General features: G+C 40.7%; 1 protein-coding gene across 1 annotated transcript in view; it reads right to left on the minus strand.

The window, feature by feature from the left end:
* Positions 1-17,778, minus strand: part of LOC310865925 (solute carrier organic anion transporter family member 1C1-like) — a gene marked incomplete at both ends in the record, with an annotated part of 28,398 nt that overhangs the window by 3,816 nt on the left and 6,804 nt on the right. The window contains 7 exons of the mRNA XM_083775125.1: positions 396-591; positions 2,233-2,400; positions 2,867-3,172; positions 3,323-3,412; positions 3,959-4,057; positions 12,230-12,376; positions 17,286-17,386. Of these exons, the coding sequence (XP_083631251.1) occupies positions 396-591; positions 2,233-2,400; positions 2,867-3,172; positions 3,323-3,412; positions 3,959-4,057; positions 12,230-12,376; positions 17,286-17,386 (1,107 nt within the window). The remainder of the gene's footprint in view (positions 1-395; positions 592-2,232; positions 2,401-2,866; positions 3,173-3,322; positions 3,413-3,958; positions 4,058-12,229; positions 12,377-17,285; positions 17,387-17,778) is intronic.

Below are 17,778 nucleotides of genomic sequence, written 5' to 3' on the forward strand. Positions count from 1 at the left end.
AGGTAACATGTCATTGTTCCAACCTCCCGTTAGTCTGACAGATTACTACCACTATCCCTAATCCTAACCTCAGTCTTAACCGGCCACGTAGGTCACTAACCCTAACCTCAGTCTCAACCGGCCACGTAGGTCACTAACCCTAACCTCAGTCTCAACCGGCCACGTAGGTCACTAACCCTAACCTCAGTCTTGACATTAACATCCAACCCGTTGTAGTGTTAGTTAGATAGATAGATAGATAGATAGATAGTTAGGTATAAACCAACCTGTTTTAGTGTTAGTTAGATAGTTACTGTTAGTTAGTTAAACCAACCTGTTGTAGTGTTAGTTAGTTATAGGTAAAGGTAAACCAACCCGTTGTAGTGTTAGTTAGTTATAGGTAAAGGTAAACCAACCCGTTGTAGTGCGCGGTGAGGCCGGCCACGCGGACGTTGTCACACCTGGTGACAAAGTGCAGCGTCAGCAGCAGGTAGGCCGCTAACGAGGTGACGAAGGACACCTGGGCGCCGGAGGCCACGCCCAGTCTGCACCTCTTCATGGCCACGCCCCCCAGGAAGATCCCCAGAGCGACGGCAGGCAGGTTCAGCACACCTGGAATAAATGAATACCTCATTAACACTAATCCTAACACACCTGGAATAAATTAATACCTCATTAACACTAACCAGGTTCAGCACACCTGGAATAAATTAATACCTCATTAACACTAACCATAACACACCTGGAATAAATTAATACCTCATTAACACTAACCAGGTTCAGCACACCTGGGATAAATTGATACCTCATTAACACCAGTGTTATATAATATCTGTATATATTATATATCGGTATAACGGCGTTTAAACAAACGGCGCTACCTAATGTCGTTATTTTTTTCAGTAACGGGTAATCTAATTAATTGCAATTGTCATTGTTACAACGCAGTTACCGTCACTGACAATGAAATGTGCTCCGTTATTATGTTAAGCGTCCCCAAGCTTTCTGTTACCACGGGCCGGCTGACAGTGTGTGTGTCTGTGACTGTGTGTGTGACACACACACAGCAGCCCCATTGCACACACGCACACACACACTGTGTGTGTGCGTGTGTGCAATGGGGCTGCTGCTGCTGCTCATCCTGCTGCTGCAAACATGAAGCCCAACACACACCGGCTCCGTCACGCTGCGTCGCCTGGTGCGCCGATAGAACCAGTTCCATTTTCCAGGCGGCGCGGCAACGTGCCGCACCGCGCCGCGTCGGACGGAGCCGGTGTGTGTTGGGCTTCACACCGTTAGAATAAAACAAACATAGCACTGCAGTCAGTTGTGAAAGCTTGATGCTACACAGACCATGCTAATGCTAAAGCTAATGTTGACAGCCTGACTGCATGCGTGCTTGCAGGAGAGAGAGAGAGAGAGAGAGAGAGAGATGCAGGGGAGGGCCTCTCGTGTGTGTGTGTGTGTGTGTGTGTGTGTGTGTGTGTGTGTGTGTGTGTGTGTGTGTGTGTGTGTGTGTGTGTGTGTGTGTGTGTGTGTGTGACTGACCACTGACCAATTGTCTTAAGTTCTGAGCCAATTTGTGTCTTTAATTAGACAGTATTGTCTACCAGTTGTCTTGTCTGAAGTTGTTGGACTTTTGAGGTCCAAAAAGTTTGAGAGCCACTGATGTAGGCAATTACACCTGGTTTACTGTTGAGGTTCAATAAATATTATATTGAAGTGCAATATTGAAGTTGAAGTTTATTTCTCCCTCATGGCAAAAGGTTATTATGTCTTATGTGTAAGTTGTAACTTGTAAGTACCTGTCTATGCTGTTCTACTCTATGCACCTTGTGAAACCTGCTCCCAAAAACAATCCAAATTCTTAGACATATTACAACTTTTTTTTACGCAAATAGTTACTTTTCCTAGTAACTAGTTACTTTTACAATAGAGTAATTCAGTTACTAACTCAGTTACTTTTTTGGAGAAGTAACTAGTAACTATAACTAATTACTTTTTTAAAGTAACGCGCCCAACACTGATTAACACTAACCATAACCAGGTTAAGCACACCTGGAATAAATTAATACCTCATTAACACTAACCCTAACACACCTGGAATAAATTAATACTTTATTAACACTGACCCTAACCAGGTTCAGCACACCTGGAATAAATTAATACACCTACCTATGAGGAAGTTGGCCTGGATGGTCAGACCACACCTACCTATGAGGAAGTTGGCCTGGATGGTCAGACCACACCTACCTATGAGGAAGTTGGCCCTGGACGCGGTCAGACCAAACTGCGTCTCCATGAACTTGGCCTTGAAGGTCAGCAGACCGATGAAGGAGTTGAACTTCAGGACGCTGCCGCACAGCAGCAGGAAGTAGGTGGGCGTTCCCAGGAGACGCTTCAGAGAGGGCAGGAAGCCTGCTATAAGAGCGACGAAGAGATCCGTTAGCACACGTTAGCACATTGGAGCTAACGTTAGTACACGTTAGCACATGTGAGCTAACGTTAGCACACGTTAGCACATGTGAGCTAACGTTAGCACATGTGAGCTAACGTTAGCACACGTGAGCTAACGTTAGCACATGTGAGCTAACGTTAGCATATGTGAGCTAACGTTAGCACACGTTAGCACATGTGAGCTAATGTTAGCACATGTGAGCTAACGTTAGCACATGTGAGCTAACGTTAGCACATGTGAGCTAACGTTAGCACATGTTAGAAGATCCCCAGAGCGACGGCAGGCAGGTCGTTGTATCCGTTCTAGTTTTACCTCCAATATTCAGTTTTAGTTAATCAGACCAGTGTGTGTCCAGTGGAAACCTCGTATGAATCTGATCTCAGGTCAGAATGGGTTAATTGTATTAAACTTGACCTCTTGACCTCTAACCTTCAGTCAGTTTGACCTTACTGACAGTGTTCAGGGTGACCTCTGGGAGGTCACGGGGGTCAGCGGCGAGGTCAACTAGGTCTTCTGTGAGGTCGTCGGGGTCACGGTTGGGGAAGGGGTCTGTGAGGTCATTGAGGGCGTGGTTGGGGGTGGGGTCTGTGAGGTCATTGAGGGCGTGGTTGGGGGCAGGGTCTTTGAGGTCATTGAGGGCGTGGTTGGGGGCGGGGTCTGTGAGGTCATTGAGGGCGTGGTTGGGGGCGGGGTCTTGCTGAGGCAGAGAGCGCGGCAGGAACCAGAAGGGAATGCCTGTCGACAGAGGTAGAAATGTTACAGGAAACTAAGAAGAAAATCTAAATGGGGAAAATCTGAGAAAACTGGAAAAACGTGAAAAAAACTGGAAAAAAAATCAAAAAATATATTTTTTATTGTGGTTTTTCTTAGTGGTTGCAGTTCTACCTGCCAACAGCAAGATGGCAGCAGACACCAGGAAGCCCAGCCACCACGCCCCCACCCAGCGAGCATCCTGAGGACCAATACTCACACTGTCTGGAAGTACACGTTAAATACACATTACTGTCTGAGAGTACACATTAAATACACATTACTGTCTGAGAGTACACATTAAATACACATTACTGTCTGGAAGTACACGTTAAATACACATTACTGTCTGAGAGTACACATTAAATACACATTACTGTCTGAGAGTACACATTAAATACACATTACTGTCTGGAAGTACACGTTAAATACACATTACTGTCTGAGAGTACACATTAAATACACATTACTGTCTGAGAGTACACATTAAATACACATTACTGTCTGAGAGTACACATTAAATACACATTACTGTCTGAGAGTACACATTAAATACACATTACTGTCTGAGAGTACACATTAAATACACATTACTGTCTGAGAGTACACATTAAAGTACACATTACTGTCTGAGAGTACACATTAAATACACATTACTGTCTGAGAGTACACATTAAAGTACACATTACTGTCTGAGAGTACATGTATGTATGTATGTATGTATGTATGTATGTATGTATGTATGTATGTATGTATGTACGATATACGTACCCAGGTCAACATATCCAACGTCCACGTAGAGTTTGGCGCAGTACGATCCCAACAGGAAGCCAAACATCGGACCCAGTAGACTTATAGTCTGAAGACAAGCTGTAAATAGAGTTATAGTCAGAGTTATAGTCACAGTTATAGTCAGAGTTATAGTCACAGTTATAGTCACAGTTATAGTCAGAGTTATAGTCAGAGTTATAGTCACAGTTATAGTCACAGTTATAGTCAGAGTTATAGTCAGAGTTATAGTCACAGTTATAGTCTGAAGACAGGCTGTAAATATAGTTATAGTCATAGTTATAGTCACAGTTATAGTCACAGTTATAGTCTGAAGACAAGCTGTAAATAGAGTTATAGTCAGAGTTATAGTCAGAGTTATAGTCAGAGTTATAGTCAGAGTTATAGTCAGAGTTATAGTCACAGTTATAGTCAGAGTTATAGTCAGAGTTATAGTCACAGTTATAGTCACAGTTATAGTCTGAAGACAAGCTGTAAATAGAGTTATAGTCAGAGTTATAGTCAGAGTTATAGTCACAGTTATAGTCTGAAGACAAGCTGTAAATAGAGTTATAGTCAGAGTTATAGTCAGAGTTATAGTCAGAGTTATAGTCAGAGTTATAGTCACAGTTATAGTCACAGTTATAGTCTGAAGACAAGCTGTAAATAGAGTTATAGTCAGAGTTATAGTCACAGTTATAGTCACAGTTATAGTCTGAAGACAAGCTGTAAATAGAGTTATAGTCAGAGTTATAGTCAGAGTTATAGTCACAGTTATAGTCTGAAGACAAGCTGTAAATAGAGTTATAGTCAGAGTTATAGTCAGAGTTATAGTCAGAGTTATAGTCACAGTTATAGTCACAGTTATAGTCTGAAGACAAGCTGTAAATAGAGTTATAGTCAGAGTTATAGTCACAGTTATAGTCACAGTTATAGTCACAGTTATAGTCAGAGTTATAGTCACAGTTATAGTCACAGTTATAGTCAGAGTTATAGTCACAGTTATAGTCACAGTTATAGTCAGAGTTATAGTCACAGTTATAGTCACAGTTATAGTCACAGTTATAGTCACAGTTATAGTCGCAGTTATAGTCACAGTTATAGTCACAGTTATAGTCACAGTTATAGTCTGAAGACAGGATGTAAATAGAGTTATAGTCACAGTTATAGTCAGAGTTATAGTCAGAGTTATAGTCACAGTTATAGTCACAGTTATAGTCACAGTTATAGTCACAGTTATAGTCAGAGTTATAGTCACAGTTATAGTCACAGTTATAGTCACAGTTATAGTCACAGTTATAGTCTGAAGACAGGATGTAAATAGAGTTATAGTCAGAGTTATAGTCAGAGTTATAGTCACAGTTATAGTCTGAAGACAGGATGTATGTTAACACATTAACATACAGAGTCCTCTGCTGTAGATGTAGGAGGTAATAATGTTAATTAACATACCGATGTAGAATGGAGAGTCCTCGGCCTTAGATAATAATGTTAATTAACATACCGATGTAGAATGGAGAGTCCTCTGCCTTAGATAATAATGTTAATTAACATACCGATGTAGAAGGGAGAGTCCTCGGCCTTAGATAATAATGTTAATTAACATACCGATGTAGAATGGAGAGTCCTCGGCCTTAGATAATAATGTTAATTAACATATCGATGTAGAAGGGAGAGTCCTCGGCCTTAGATAATAATGTTAATTAACATACCGATGTAGAATGGAGAGTCCTCGGCCTTAGATAATAATGTTAATTAACATACCGATGTATAGAATGGAGAGTCCTCGGCCTTAGATAATAATGTTAATTAGCATACCGATGTAGAATGGAGAGTCCTCGGCCTTAGATAATAATGTTAATTAACATACCGATGTAGAAGGGAGAGTCCTCGGCCTTAGATAATAATGTTAATTAACATACCGATGTAGAAGGGAGAGTCCTCGGCCTTAGATAATAATGTTAATTAACATACCGATGTATAGAATGGAGAGTCCTCGGCCTTAGATAATAATGTTAATTAACATACCGATGTAGAATGGAGAGTCCTCGGCCTTAGATAATAATGTTAATTAACATACCGATGTAGAAGGGAGAGTCCTCGGCCTTAGATAATAATGTTAATTAACATACCGATGTAGAATGGAGAGTCCTCGGCCTTAGATAATAATGTTAATTAACATACCGATGTATAGAATGGAGAGTCCTCGGCCTTAGATAATAATGTTAATTAACATACCGATGTAGAAGGGAGAGTCCTCGGCCTTAGATAATAATGTTAATTAACATACCGATGTAGAAGGGAGAGTCCTCGGCCTTAGATAATAATGTTAATTAACATACCGATGTAGAATGGAGAGTCCTCGGCCTTAGATAATAATGTTAATTAACATACCGATGTAGAATGTAGAGTCCTCGGCCTTAGATAATAATGTTAATTAACATACCGATGTAGAATGGAGAGTCCTCGGCCTTAGATAATAATGTTAATTAACATACCGATGTAGAATGGAGAGTCCTCGGCCTTAGATAATAATGTTAATTAACATACCGATGTAGAATGGAGAGTCCTCGGCCTTAGATAATAATGTTAATTAACATACCGATGTAGAAGGGAGAGTCCTCGGCCTTAGATAATAATGTTAATTAACATACCGATGTAGAATGGAGAGTCCTCGGCCTTAGATAATAATGTTAATTAACATACCGATGTAGAAGGGAGAGTCCTCGGCCTTAGATAATAATGTTAATTAACATACCGATGTAGAAGGGAGAGTCCTCGGCCTTAGATAATAATGTTAATTAACATACCGATGTAGAAGGGAGAGTCCTCGGCCTTAGGTAATAATGTTAATTAACATACCGATGTAGAATGGAGAGTCCTCGGCCTTAGATAATAATGTTAATTAACATACCGATGTAGAAGGGAGAGTCCTCAGCCTTAGATAATAATGTTAATTAACATACCGATGTAGAAGGGAGAGTCCTCGGCCTTAGATAATAATGTTAATTAACATACCGATGTAGAATGGAGAGTCCTCGGCCTTAGATAATAATGTTAATTAACATACCGATGTAGAATGGAGAGTCCTCGGCCTTAGGTAATAATGTTAATTAACATACCGATGTAGAATGGAGAGTCCTCGGCCTTAGGTAATAATGTTAATTAACATACCGATGTAGAATGGAGAGTCCTCGGCCTTAGATAATAATGTTAATTAACATACCGATGTAGAAGGGAGAGTCCTCGGCCTTAGATAATAATGTTAATTAACATACCGATGTAGAAGGGAGAGTCCTCGGCCTTAGATAATAATGTTAATTAACATACCGATGTAGAAGGGAGAGTCCTCGGCCTTAGATAATAATGTTAATTAACATACCGATGTAGAAGGGAGAGTCCTCGGCCTTAGATAATAATGTTAATTAACATACCGATGTAGAAGGGAGAGTCCTCGGCCTTAGATAATAATGTTAATTAACATACCGATGTAGAAGGGAGAGTCCTCGGCCTTAGATAATAATGTTAATTAACATACCGATGTAGAATGTAGAGTCCTCGGCCTTAGATAATAATGTTAATTAACATACCGATGTAGAAGGGAGAGTCCTCGGCCTTAGATAATAATGTTAATTAACATACCGATGTAGAAGGGAGAGTCCTCGGCCTTAGATAATAATGTTAATTAATATACCGATGTAGAAGGGAGAGTCCTCGGCCTTAGATAATAATGTTAATTAACATACCGATGTAGAAGGGAGAGTCCTCGGCCTTAGATAATAATGTTAATTAACATACCGATGTAGAATGGAGAGTCCTCGGCCTTAGATAATAATGTTAATTAACATACCGATGTAGAAGGGAGAGTCCTCGGCCTTAGATAATAATGTTAATTAACATACCGATGTATAGAATGGAGAGTCCTCGGCCTTAGATAATAATGTTAATTAACATACCGATGTAGAATGGAGAGTCCTCGGCCTTAGATAATAATGTTAATTAACATACCGATGTATAGAATGGAGAGTCCTCGGCCTTAGATAATAATGTTAATTAACATACCGATGTAGAAGGGAGAGTCCTCGGCCTTAGATAATAATGTTAATTAACATACCGATGTAGAAGGGAGAGTCCTCGGCCTTAGATAATAATGTTAATTAACATACCGATGTAGAATGGAGAGTCCTCGGCCTTAGATAATAATGTTAATTAACATACCGATGTAGAATGGAGAGTCCTCGGCCTTAGATAATAATGTTAATTAACATACCGATGTAGAATGTAGAGTCCTCGGCCTTAGATAATAATGTTAATTAACATACCGATGTAGAATGGAGAGTCCTCGGCCTTAGATAATAATGTTAATTAACATACCGATGTAGAATGGAGAGTCCTCGGCCTTAGATAATAATGTTAATTAACATACCGATGTAGAATGGAGAGTCCTCGGCCTTAGATAATAATGTTAATTAACATACCGATGTAGAAGGGAGAGTCCTCGGCCTTAGATAATAATGTTAATTAACATACCGATGTAGAAGGGAGAGTCCTCGGCCTTAGATAATAATGTTAATTAACATACCGATGTAGAAGGGAGAGTCCTCGGCCTTAGGTAATAATGTTAATTAACATACCGATGTAGAATGGAGAGTCCTCAGCCTTAGATAATAATGTTAATTAACATACCGATGTAGAAGGGAGAGTCCTCGGCCTTAGATAATAATGTTAATTAACATACCGATGTAGAATGGAGAGTCCTCGGCCTTAGATAATAATGTTAATTAACATACCGATGTAGAATGGAGAGTCCTCGGCCTTAGGTAATAATGTTAATTAACATACCGATGTAGAATGGAGAGTCCTCGGCCTTAGGTAATAATGTTAATTAACATACCGATGTAGAATGGAGAGTCCTCGGCCTTAGATAATAATGTTAATTAACATACCGATGTAGAAGGGAGAGTCCTCGGCCTTAGATAATAATGTTAATTAACATACCGATGTAGAAGGGAGAGTCCTCGGCCTTAGATAATAATGTTAATTAACATACCGATGTAGAAGGGAGAGTCCTCGGCCTTAGATAATAATGTTAATTAACATACCGATGTAGAATGGAGAGTCCTCGGCCTTAGATAATAATGTTAATTAACATACCGATGTAGAATGGAGAGTCCTCGGCCTTAGATAATAATGTTAATTAACATACCGATGTAGAAGGGAGAGTCCTCGGCCTTAGATAATAATGTTAATTAACATACCGATGTAGAATGGAGAGTCCTCGGCCTTAGATAATAATGTTAATTAACATACCGATGTAGAAGGGAGAGTCCTCGGCCTTAGATAATAATGTTAATTAACATACCGATGTAGAAGGGAGAGTCCTCGGCCTTAGATAATAATGTTAATTAATATACCGATGTAGAATGGAGAGTCCTCGGCCTTAGATAATAATGTTAATTAACATACCGATGTAGAATGGAGAGTCCTCGGCCTTAGGTAATAATGTTAATTAACATACCGATGTAGAATGGAGAGTCCTCGGCCTTAGATAATAATGTTAATTAACATACCGATGTAGAAGGGAGAGTCCTCGGCCTTAGATAATAATGTTAATTAACATACCGATGTAGAAGGGAGAGTCCTCGGCCTTAGATAATAATGTTAATTAACATACCGATGTAGAATGGAGAGTCCTCTGCCTTAGATAATAATGTTAATTAACATACCGATGTAGAAGGGAGAGTCCTCGGCCTTAGATAATAATGTTAATTAACATACCGATGTAGAAGGGAGAGTCCTCGGCCTTAGATAATAATGTTAATTAACATACCGATGTAGAAGGGAGAGTCCTCGGCCTTAGATAATAATGTTAATTAACATACCGATGTAGAATGGAGAGTCCTCGGCCTTAGATAATAATGTTAATTAACATACCGATGTAGAATGGAGAGTCCTCGGCCTTAGATAATAATGTTAATTAACATACCGATGTAGAATGGAGAGTCCTCGGCCTTAGATAATAATGTTAATTAACATACCGATGTAGAAGGGAGAGTCCTCGGCCTTAGATAATAATGTTAATTAACATACCGATGTAGAAGGGAGAGTCCTCGGCCTTAGATAATAATGTTAATTAATATACCGATGTAGAATGGAGAGTCCTCTGCCTTAGATAATAATGTTAATTAACATACCGATGTAGAAGGGAGAGTCCTCGGCCTTAGATAATAATGTTAATTAACATACCGATGTAGAAGGGAGAGTCCTCGGCCTTAGATAATAATGTTAATTAACATACCGATGTAGAAGGGAGAGTCCTCGGCCTTAGATAATAATGTTAATTAACATACCGATGTAGAATGGAGAGTCCTCGGCCTTAGATAATAATGTTAATTAACATACCGATGTAGAAGGGAGAGTCCTCGGCCTTAGATAATAATGTTAATTAACATACCGATGTAGAATGGAGAGTCCTCGGCCTTAGATAATAATGTTAATTAACATACCGATGTAGAAGGGAGAGTCCTCGGCCTTAGATAATAATGTTAATTAACATACCGATGTAGAAGGGAGAGTCCTCGGCCTTAGATAATAATGTTAATTAACATACCGATGTAGAAGGGAGAGTCCTCGGCCTTAGATAATAATGTTAATTAACATACCGATGTAGAATGGAGAGTCCTCGGCCTTAGATAATAATGTTAATTAACATACCGATGTAGAAGGGAGAGTCCTCGGCCTTAGATAATAATGTTAATTAACATACCGATGTAGAATGGAGAGTCCTCGGCCTTAGATAATAATGTTAATTAACATACCGATGTAGAAGGGAGAGTCCTCGGCCTTAGATAATAATGTTAATTAACATACCGATGTAGAATGGAGAGTCCTCGGCCTTAGATAATAATGTTAATTAACATACCGATGTAGAAGGGAGAGTCCTCGGCCTTAGATAATAATGTTAATTAACATACCGATGTAGAATGGAGAGTCCTCGGCCTTAGATAATAATGTTAATTAACATACCGATGTAGAATGGAGAGTCCTCGGCCTTAGATAATAATGTTAATTAACATACCGATGTAGAAGGGAGAGTCCTCGGCCTTAGATAATAATGTTAATTAACATACCGATGTAGAATGGAGAGTCCTCGGCCTTAGATAATAATGTTAATTAACATACCGATGTAGAATGGAGAGTCCTCGGCCTTAGATAATAATGTTAATTAACATACCGATGTAGAAGGGAGAGTCCTCGGCCTTAGATAATAATGTTAATTAACATACCGATGTAGAATGGAGAGTCCTCGGCCTTAGATAATAATGTTAATTAACATACCGATGTAGAAGGGAGAGTCCTCGGCCTTAGATAATAATGTTAATTAACATACCGATGTAGAATGGAGAGTCCTCGGCCTTAGATAATAATGTTAATTAACATACCGATGTAGAAGGGAGAGTCCTCGGCCTTAGATAATAATGTTAATTAACATACCGATGTAGAAGGGAGAGTCCTCGGCCTTAGATAATAATGTTAATTAACATACCGATGTAGAAGGGAGAGTCCTCGGCCTTAGATAATAATGTTAATTAACATACCGATGTAGAATGGAGAGTCCTCGGCCTTAGATAATAATGTTAATTAACATACCGATGTAGAAGGGAGAGTCCTCGGCCTTAGATAATAATGTTAATTAACATACCGATGTAGAATGGAGAGTCCTCGGCCTTAGATAATAATGTTAATTAACATACCGATGTAGAAGGGAGAGTCCTCGGCCTTAGATAATAATGTTAATTAACATACCGATGTAGAATGGAGAGTCCTCGGCCTTAGATAATAATGTTAATTAACATACCGATGTAGAAGGGAGAGTCCTCGGCCTTAGATAATAATGTTAATTAACATACCGATGTAGAATGGAGAGTCCTCGGCCTTAGATAATAATGTTAATTAACATACCGATGTAGAATGGAGAGTCCTCGGCCTTAGATAATAATGTTAATTAACATACCGATGTAGAAGGGAGAGTCCTCGGCCTTAGATAATAATGTTAATTAACATACCGATGTAGAATGGAGAGTCCTCGGCCTTAGATAATAATGTTAATTAACATACCGATGTAGAATGGAGAGTCCTCGGCCTTAGATAATAATGTTAATTAACATACCGATGTAGAAGGGAGAGTCCTCGGCCTTAGATAATAATGTTAATTAACATACCGATGTAGAATGGAGAGTCCTCGGCCTTAGATAATAATGTTAATTAACATACCGATGTAGAATGGAGAGTCCTCGGCCTTAGAGAAGTCGTCTATGTAAGATATTCCCAGAGGAGTGACGGGCGTCTCTCCGATGCCTCGCAGAACGTTTCCCAGAAGGACATAAACCCACATGTTGGAGCCGCTGTCAATCACACAGGCTGGACACGCACGCACGCACGCACACACACACACACACACGCACGCACGCACGCACGCACACACACACGCGCGCACGCATGCACGCACACACACACACACACACGCACGCACACATTTAACATCTTTATTTGCATTCACATTTTACAAGAAATCTCTTGAACTCAAACAATAGTGGATGCGCAAACTTGAGAAAACTCTACAACGCAAAGTGCTTCAGATACAGATCACGGGTACAGAAAGCATCGCCTTCTCCACATATGGCGACTGCCAATTATCGCACACACACACACACACACACACACACACACACACACACACACACACACACACACACACACACACACACACACACACACACACACACACACACACACACACACACACACACACACACACACACACACACACACACACACACACACACACACACACACACACACACACACACACACTTTAACCATTAATTTATGTCCACACAAAGGAGATGCATACAAGGACACAAATAGTAAAGGTGCAGTAGAGTTACACGTACAAAAACATGTGTTTTCATGTTACAACAGGCATGTGATGTGAGTCACAGTTCAGCATCTACACACTAAACCCAAGCGTTTAGGTTATAAACAGTTTTAAACACATATTTGTAACACTTTTTAAACGTGTCACAGTGTTTAGATTATAAACAGAAGAACATGTTTAATCCCTGTAACACTTTTTAAACACATAAACGTGTTTAGTTTTTACAATCAAAGTCAGTCATATACAGTAGGTGTTTAGAATTTGAACACTAGGTGTTCTCGTGAGGTGTTTGAGTGAACTCGTGTTCTACTGTATTTTATGACCATTAATAAACACTTGGCATTTTATTATTACACACATGGTGTTTAGGTTAAACGCGTCACATGTTCCAGGGATTTACAGTGTACAGTATCTATGGGTATAATGCCAGCCTTTTTGCCTCCTTTTGGGCATCCCAAGTTGTTGGAACCCTCTAACAACCAGTCTGTGGGTATAATGTCTAGTGAAACCCTCTAACAACCAGTCTGTGGGTATAATGTCTAGTGAAACCCTCTAACAACCAGTCTGTGGGTATAATGTCTAGTGAAACCCTCTAACAACCAGTCTGTGGGTATAATGTCTATAGTGAAACCCTCTAACAACCAGTCTGTGGTATAATGTCTAGTGAAACCCTCTAACAACCAGTCTGTGGGTATAATGTCCTAGTGAAACCCTCTAACAACCAGTCTGTGGGTATAATGTCTAGTGAAACCCTCTAACAATCAGTCTGTGGGTATAATGTCTATAGTGAAACCCTCTAACAACCAGTCTGTGGTATAATGTCTAGTGAAACCCTCTAACAACCAGTCTGTGGGTATAATGTCTAGTGAAACCCTCTAACAACCAGTCTGTGGGTATAATGTCCTAGTGAAACCCTCTAACAACCAGTCTGTGGGTATAATGTCTAGTGAAACCCTCTAACAACCAGTCTGTGGGTATAATGTCTAGTGAAACCCTCTAACAACCAGTCTGTGGGTATAATGTCTAGTGAAACCCTCTAACAACCAGTCTGTGGGTATAATGTCTAGTGAAACCCTCTAACAACCAGTCTGTGGGTATAGTGTCTAGTGAAACCCTCTAACAACCAGTCTGTGGGTATAATGTCCTAGTGAAACCCTCTAACAACCAGTCTGTGGGTATAATGTCCTAGTGAAACCCTCTAACAACCAGTCTGTGGGTATAATGTCTAGTGAAACCCTCTAACAACCAGTCTGTGGGTATAATGTCCTAGTGAAACCCTCTAACAACCAGTCTGTGGGTATAATGTCCTAGTGAAACCCTCTAACAACCAGTCTGTGGGTATAATGTCTAGTGAAACCCTCTAACAACCAGTCTGTGGGTATAATGTCTAGTGAAACCCTCTAACAACCAGTCTGTGGGTATAATGTCTAGTGAAACCCTCTAACAACCAGTCTGTGGGTATAATGTCCTAGTGAAACCCTCTAACAACCAGTCTGTGGGTATAATGTCCTAGTGAAACCCTCTAACAACCAGTCTGTGGGTATAATGTCCTAGTGAAACCCTCTAACAACCAGTCTGTGGGTATAATGTCCTAGTGAAACCCTCTAACAACCAGTCTGTGGGTATAATGTCTAGTGAAACCCTCTAACAACCAGTCTGTGGGTATAATGTCTAGTGAAACCCTCTATCAACCAGTCTGTGGGTATAATGTCTAGTGAAACCCTCTAACAACCAGTCTGTGGGTATAATGTCTAGTGAAACCCTCTAACAACCAGTCTGTGGGTATAATGTCTAGTGAAACCCTCTAACAACCAGTCTGTGGGTATAATGTCTAGTGAAACCCTCTAACAACCAGTCTGTGGGTACAATGTCTAGTGAAACCCTCTAACAACCAGTCTGTGGGTATAATGTCCTAGTGAAACCCTCTAACAACCAGTCTGTGGGTATAATGTCTAGTGAAACCCTCTAACAACCAGTCTGTGGGTATAATGTCTAGTGAAACCCTCTAACAACCAGTCTGTGGGTATAATGTCTAGTGAAACCCTCTAACAACCAGTCTGTGGGTATAATGTCCTAGTGAAACCCTCTAACAACCAGTCTGTGGGTATAATGTCCTAGTGAAACCCTCTAACAACCAGTCTGTGGGTATAATGTCTAGTGAAACCCTCTAACAACCAGTCTGTGGGTATAATGTCTAGTGAAACCCTCTAACAACCAGTCTGTGGGTATAATGTCTAGTGAAACCCTCTAACAACCAGTCTGTGGGTATAATGTCTAGTGAAACCCTCTAACAACCAGTCTGTGGGTATAATGTCCTAGTGAAACCCTCTAACAACCAGTCTGTGGGTATAATGTCCTAGTGAAACCCTCTAACAACCAGTCTGTGGGTATAATGTCTAGTGAAACCCTCTAACAACCAGTCTGTGGGTATAATGTCTAGTGAAACCCTCTAACAACCAGTCTGTGGGTATAATGTCCTAGTGAAACCCTCTAACAACCAGTCTGTGGTTATAATGTCCTAGTGAAACCCTCTAACAACCAGTCTGTGGTAATAATGTCCTAGTGAAACCCTCTAACAACCAGTCTGTGGGTATAATGTCTAGTGAAACCCTCTAACAACCAGTCTGTGGGTATAGTGTCCTAGTGAAACCCTCTAACAACCAGTCTGTGGGTATAATGTCCTAGTGAAACCCTCTAACAACCAGTCTGTGGTATAATGTCTAGTGAAACCCTCTAACAACCAGTCTGTGGTATAATGTCCTAGTGAAACCCTCTAACAACCAGTCTGTGGGTATAATGTCCTAGTGAAACCCTCTAACAACCAGTCTGTGGGTATAATGTCTAGTGAAACCCTCTAACAACCAGTCTGTGGTATAATGTCTAGTGAAACCCTCTATCAACCAGTCTGTGGGTATAATGTCCTAGTGAAACCCTCTAACAACCAGTCTGTGGGTATAATGTCTAGTGAAACCCTCTAACAACCAGTCTGTGGGTATAATGTCTAGTGAAACCCTCTAACAACCAGTCTGTGGGTATAATGTCTAGTGAAACCCTCTAACAACCAGTCTGTGGGTATAATGTCTAGTGAAACCCTCTAACAACCAGTCTGTGGGTATAATGTCCTAGTGAAACCCTCTAACAACCAGTCTGTGGGTATAATGTCCTAGTGAAACCCTCTAACAACCAGTCTGTGGGTATAATGTCTAGTGAAACCCTCTAACAACCAGTCTGTGGGTATAATGTCTAGTGAAACCCTCTAACAACCAGTCTGTGGGTATAATGTCCTAGTGAAACCCTCTAACAACCAGTCTGTGGTTATAATGTCCTAGTGAAACCCTCTAACAACCAGTCTGTGGTAATAATGTCCTAGTGAAACCCTCTAACAACCAGTCTGTGGGTATAATGTCTAGTGAAACCCTCTAACAACCAGTCTGTGGGTATAGTGTCCTAGTGAAACCCTCTAACAACCAGTCTGTGGGTATAATGTCCTAGTGAAACCCTCTAACAACCAGTCTGTGGTATAATGTCTAGTGAAACCCTCTAACAACCAGTCTGTGGGTATAATGTCTAGAGAAACCCTCTATCAACCAGTCTGTGGTATAATGTCTAGTGAAACCCTCTAACAACCAGTCTGTGGTATAATGTCTAGTGAAACCCTCTAACAACCAGTCTGTGGTATAATGTCTAGTGAAACCCTCTAACAACCAGTCTGTGGGTATAATGTCTAGTGAAACCCTCTAACAACCAGTCTGTGGTATAATGTCCTAGTGAAACCCTCTAACAACCAGTCTGTGGGTATAATGTCTAGTGAAACCCTCTAACAACCAGTCTGTGGGTATAATGTCTAGTGAAACCCTCTAACAACCAGTCTGTGGTATAATGTCTAGTGAAACCCTCTAACAACCAGTCTGTGGGTATAATGTCTAGTGAAACCCTCTAACAACCAGTCTGTGGTATAATGTCTAGTGAAACCCTCTAACAACCAGTCTGTGGGTATAATGTCTAGTGAAACCCTCTAACAACCAGTCTGTGGTATAATGTCTAGTGAAACCCTCTAACAACCAGTCTGTGGGTATAATGTCTAGTGAAACCCTCTAACAACCAGTCTGTGGGTATAATGTCTAGTGAAACCCTCTAACAACCAGTCTGTGGTATAATGTCTAGAGAGGTGATACCTGGGTGTCCAGAGGTCAGAGTTCAGAGGTCATACCTGGGTGTCCGGAGGTCAGAGGTCAGAGGTCATACCTGGGTGTCCGGAGGTCAGAGGTCAGAGGTCATACCTGGGTGTCCAGAGGTCAGAGTTCAGAGGTCATACCTGGGTGTCCAGAGGTCAGAGTTCAGAGGTCAGAGGTCAGAGGTCATACCTGGGTGTCCGGAGGTCAGAGGTCATACCTGGGTGTCCAGAGGTCAGAGGTCGCTCCGCGGGGCTCCGACAAGCCGCGACGCTCCCGCTGTCGTTCTGGGAACCTCGGACCACCGTGTCGTACGAGTAGCTGTTGATGCACAGTTTACACAACGTGGTCATTTATCCCATTCTGACCTGAGATCAGATTCATACGAGGTTTCCACTGGACACACACTGGTCTGATTATAACCCATTCTGACCTGAGATCAGATTCTATCTATCTTCGATTTTTCAAAAAATAGCAGACCTACAAGCTCGTAGCGCGCCACTCGGTGGCGCGCTACGAGCTTGTAGGTCTGCTATTTCTAAATAGCTAAAGCACGACATGATGCTAACACCAACATGGGTTCCCGTTCAGAATGGGTTAATCCAGAGAGATTTACAGTAAGCAACGACAACAACACATCACATACATAGACATAGTCATCTAGGATCATATAAGAACCTAACGTCTCTCTAACAGTAGAACATCTGTATAAT

The sequence above is a fragment of the Protomyctophum parallelum genome, assembly GCF_964188405.1.
Source record: "Protomyctophum parallelum genome assembly, chromosome: 10".
Lineage (NCBI taxonomy): Eukaryota > Metazoa > Chordata > Actinopteri > Myctophiformes > Myctophidae > Protomyctophum > Protomyctophum parallelum.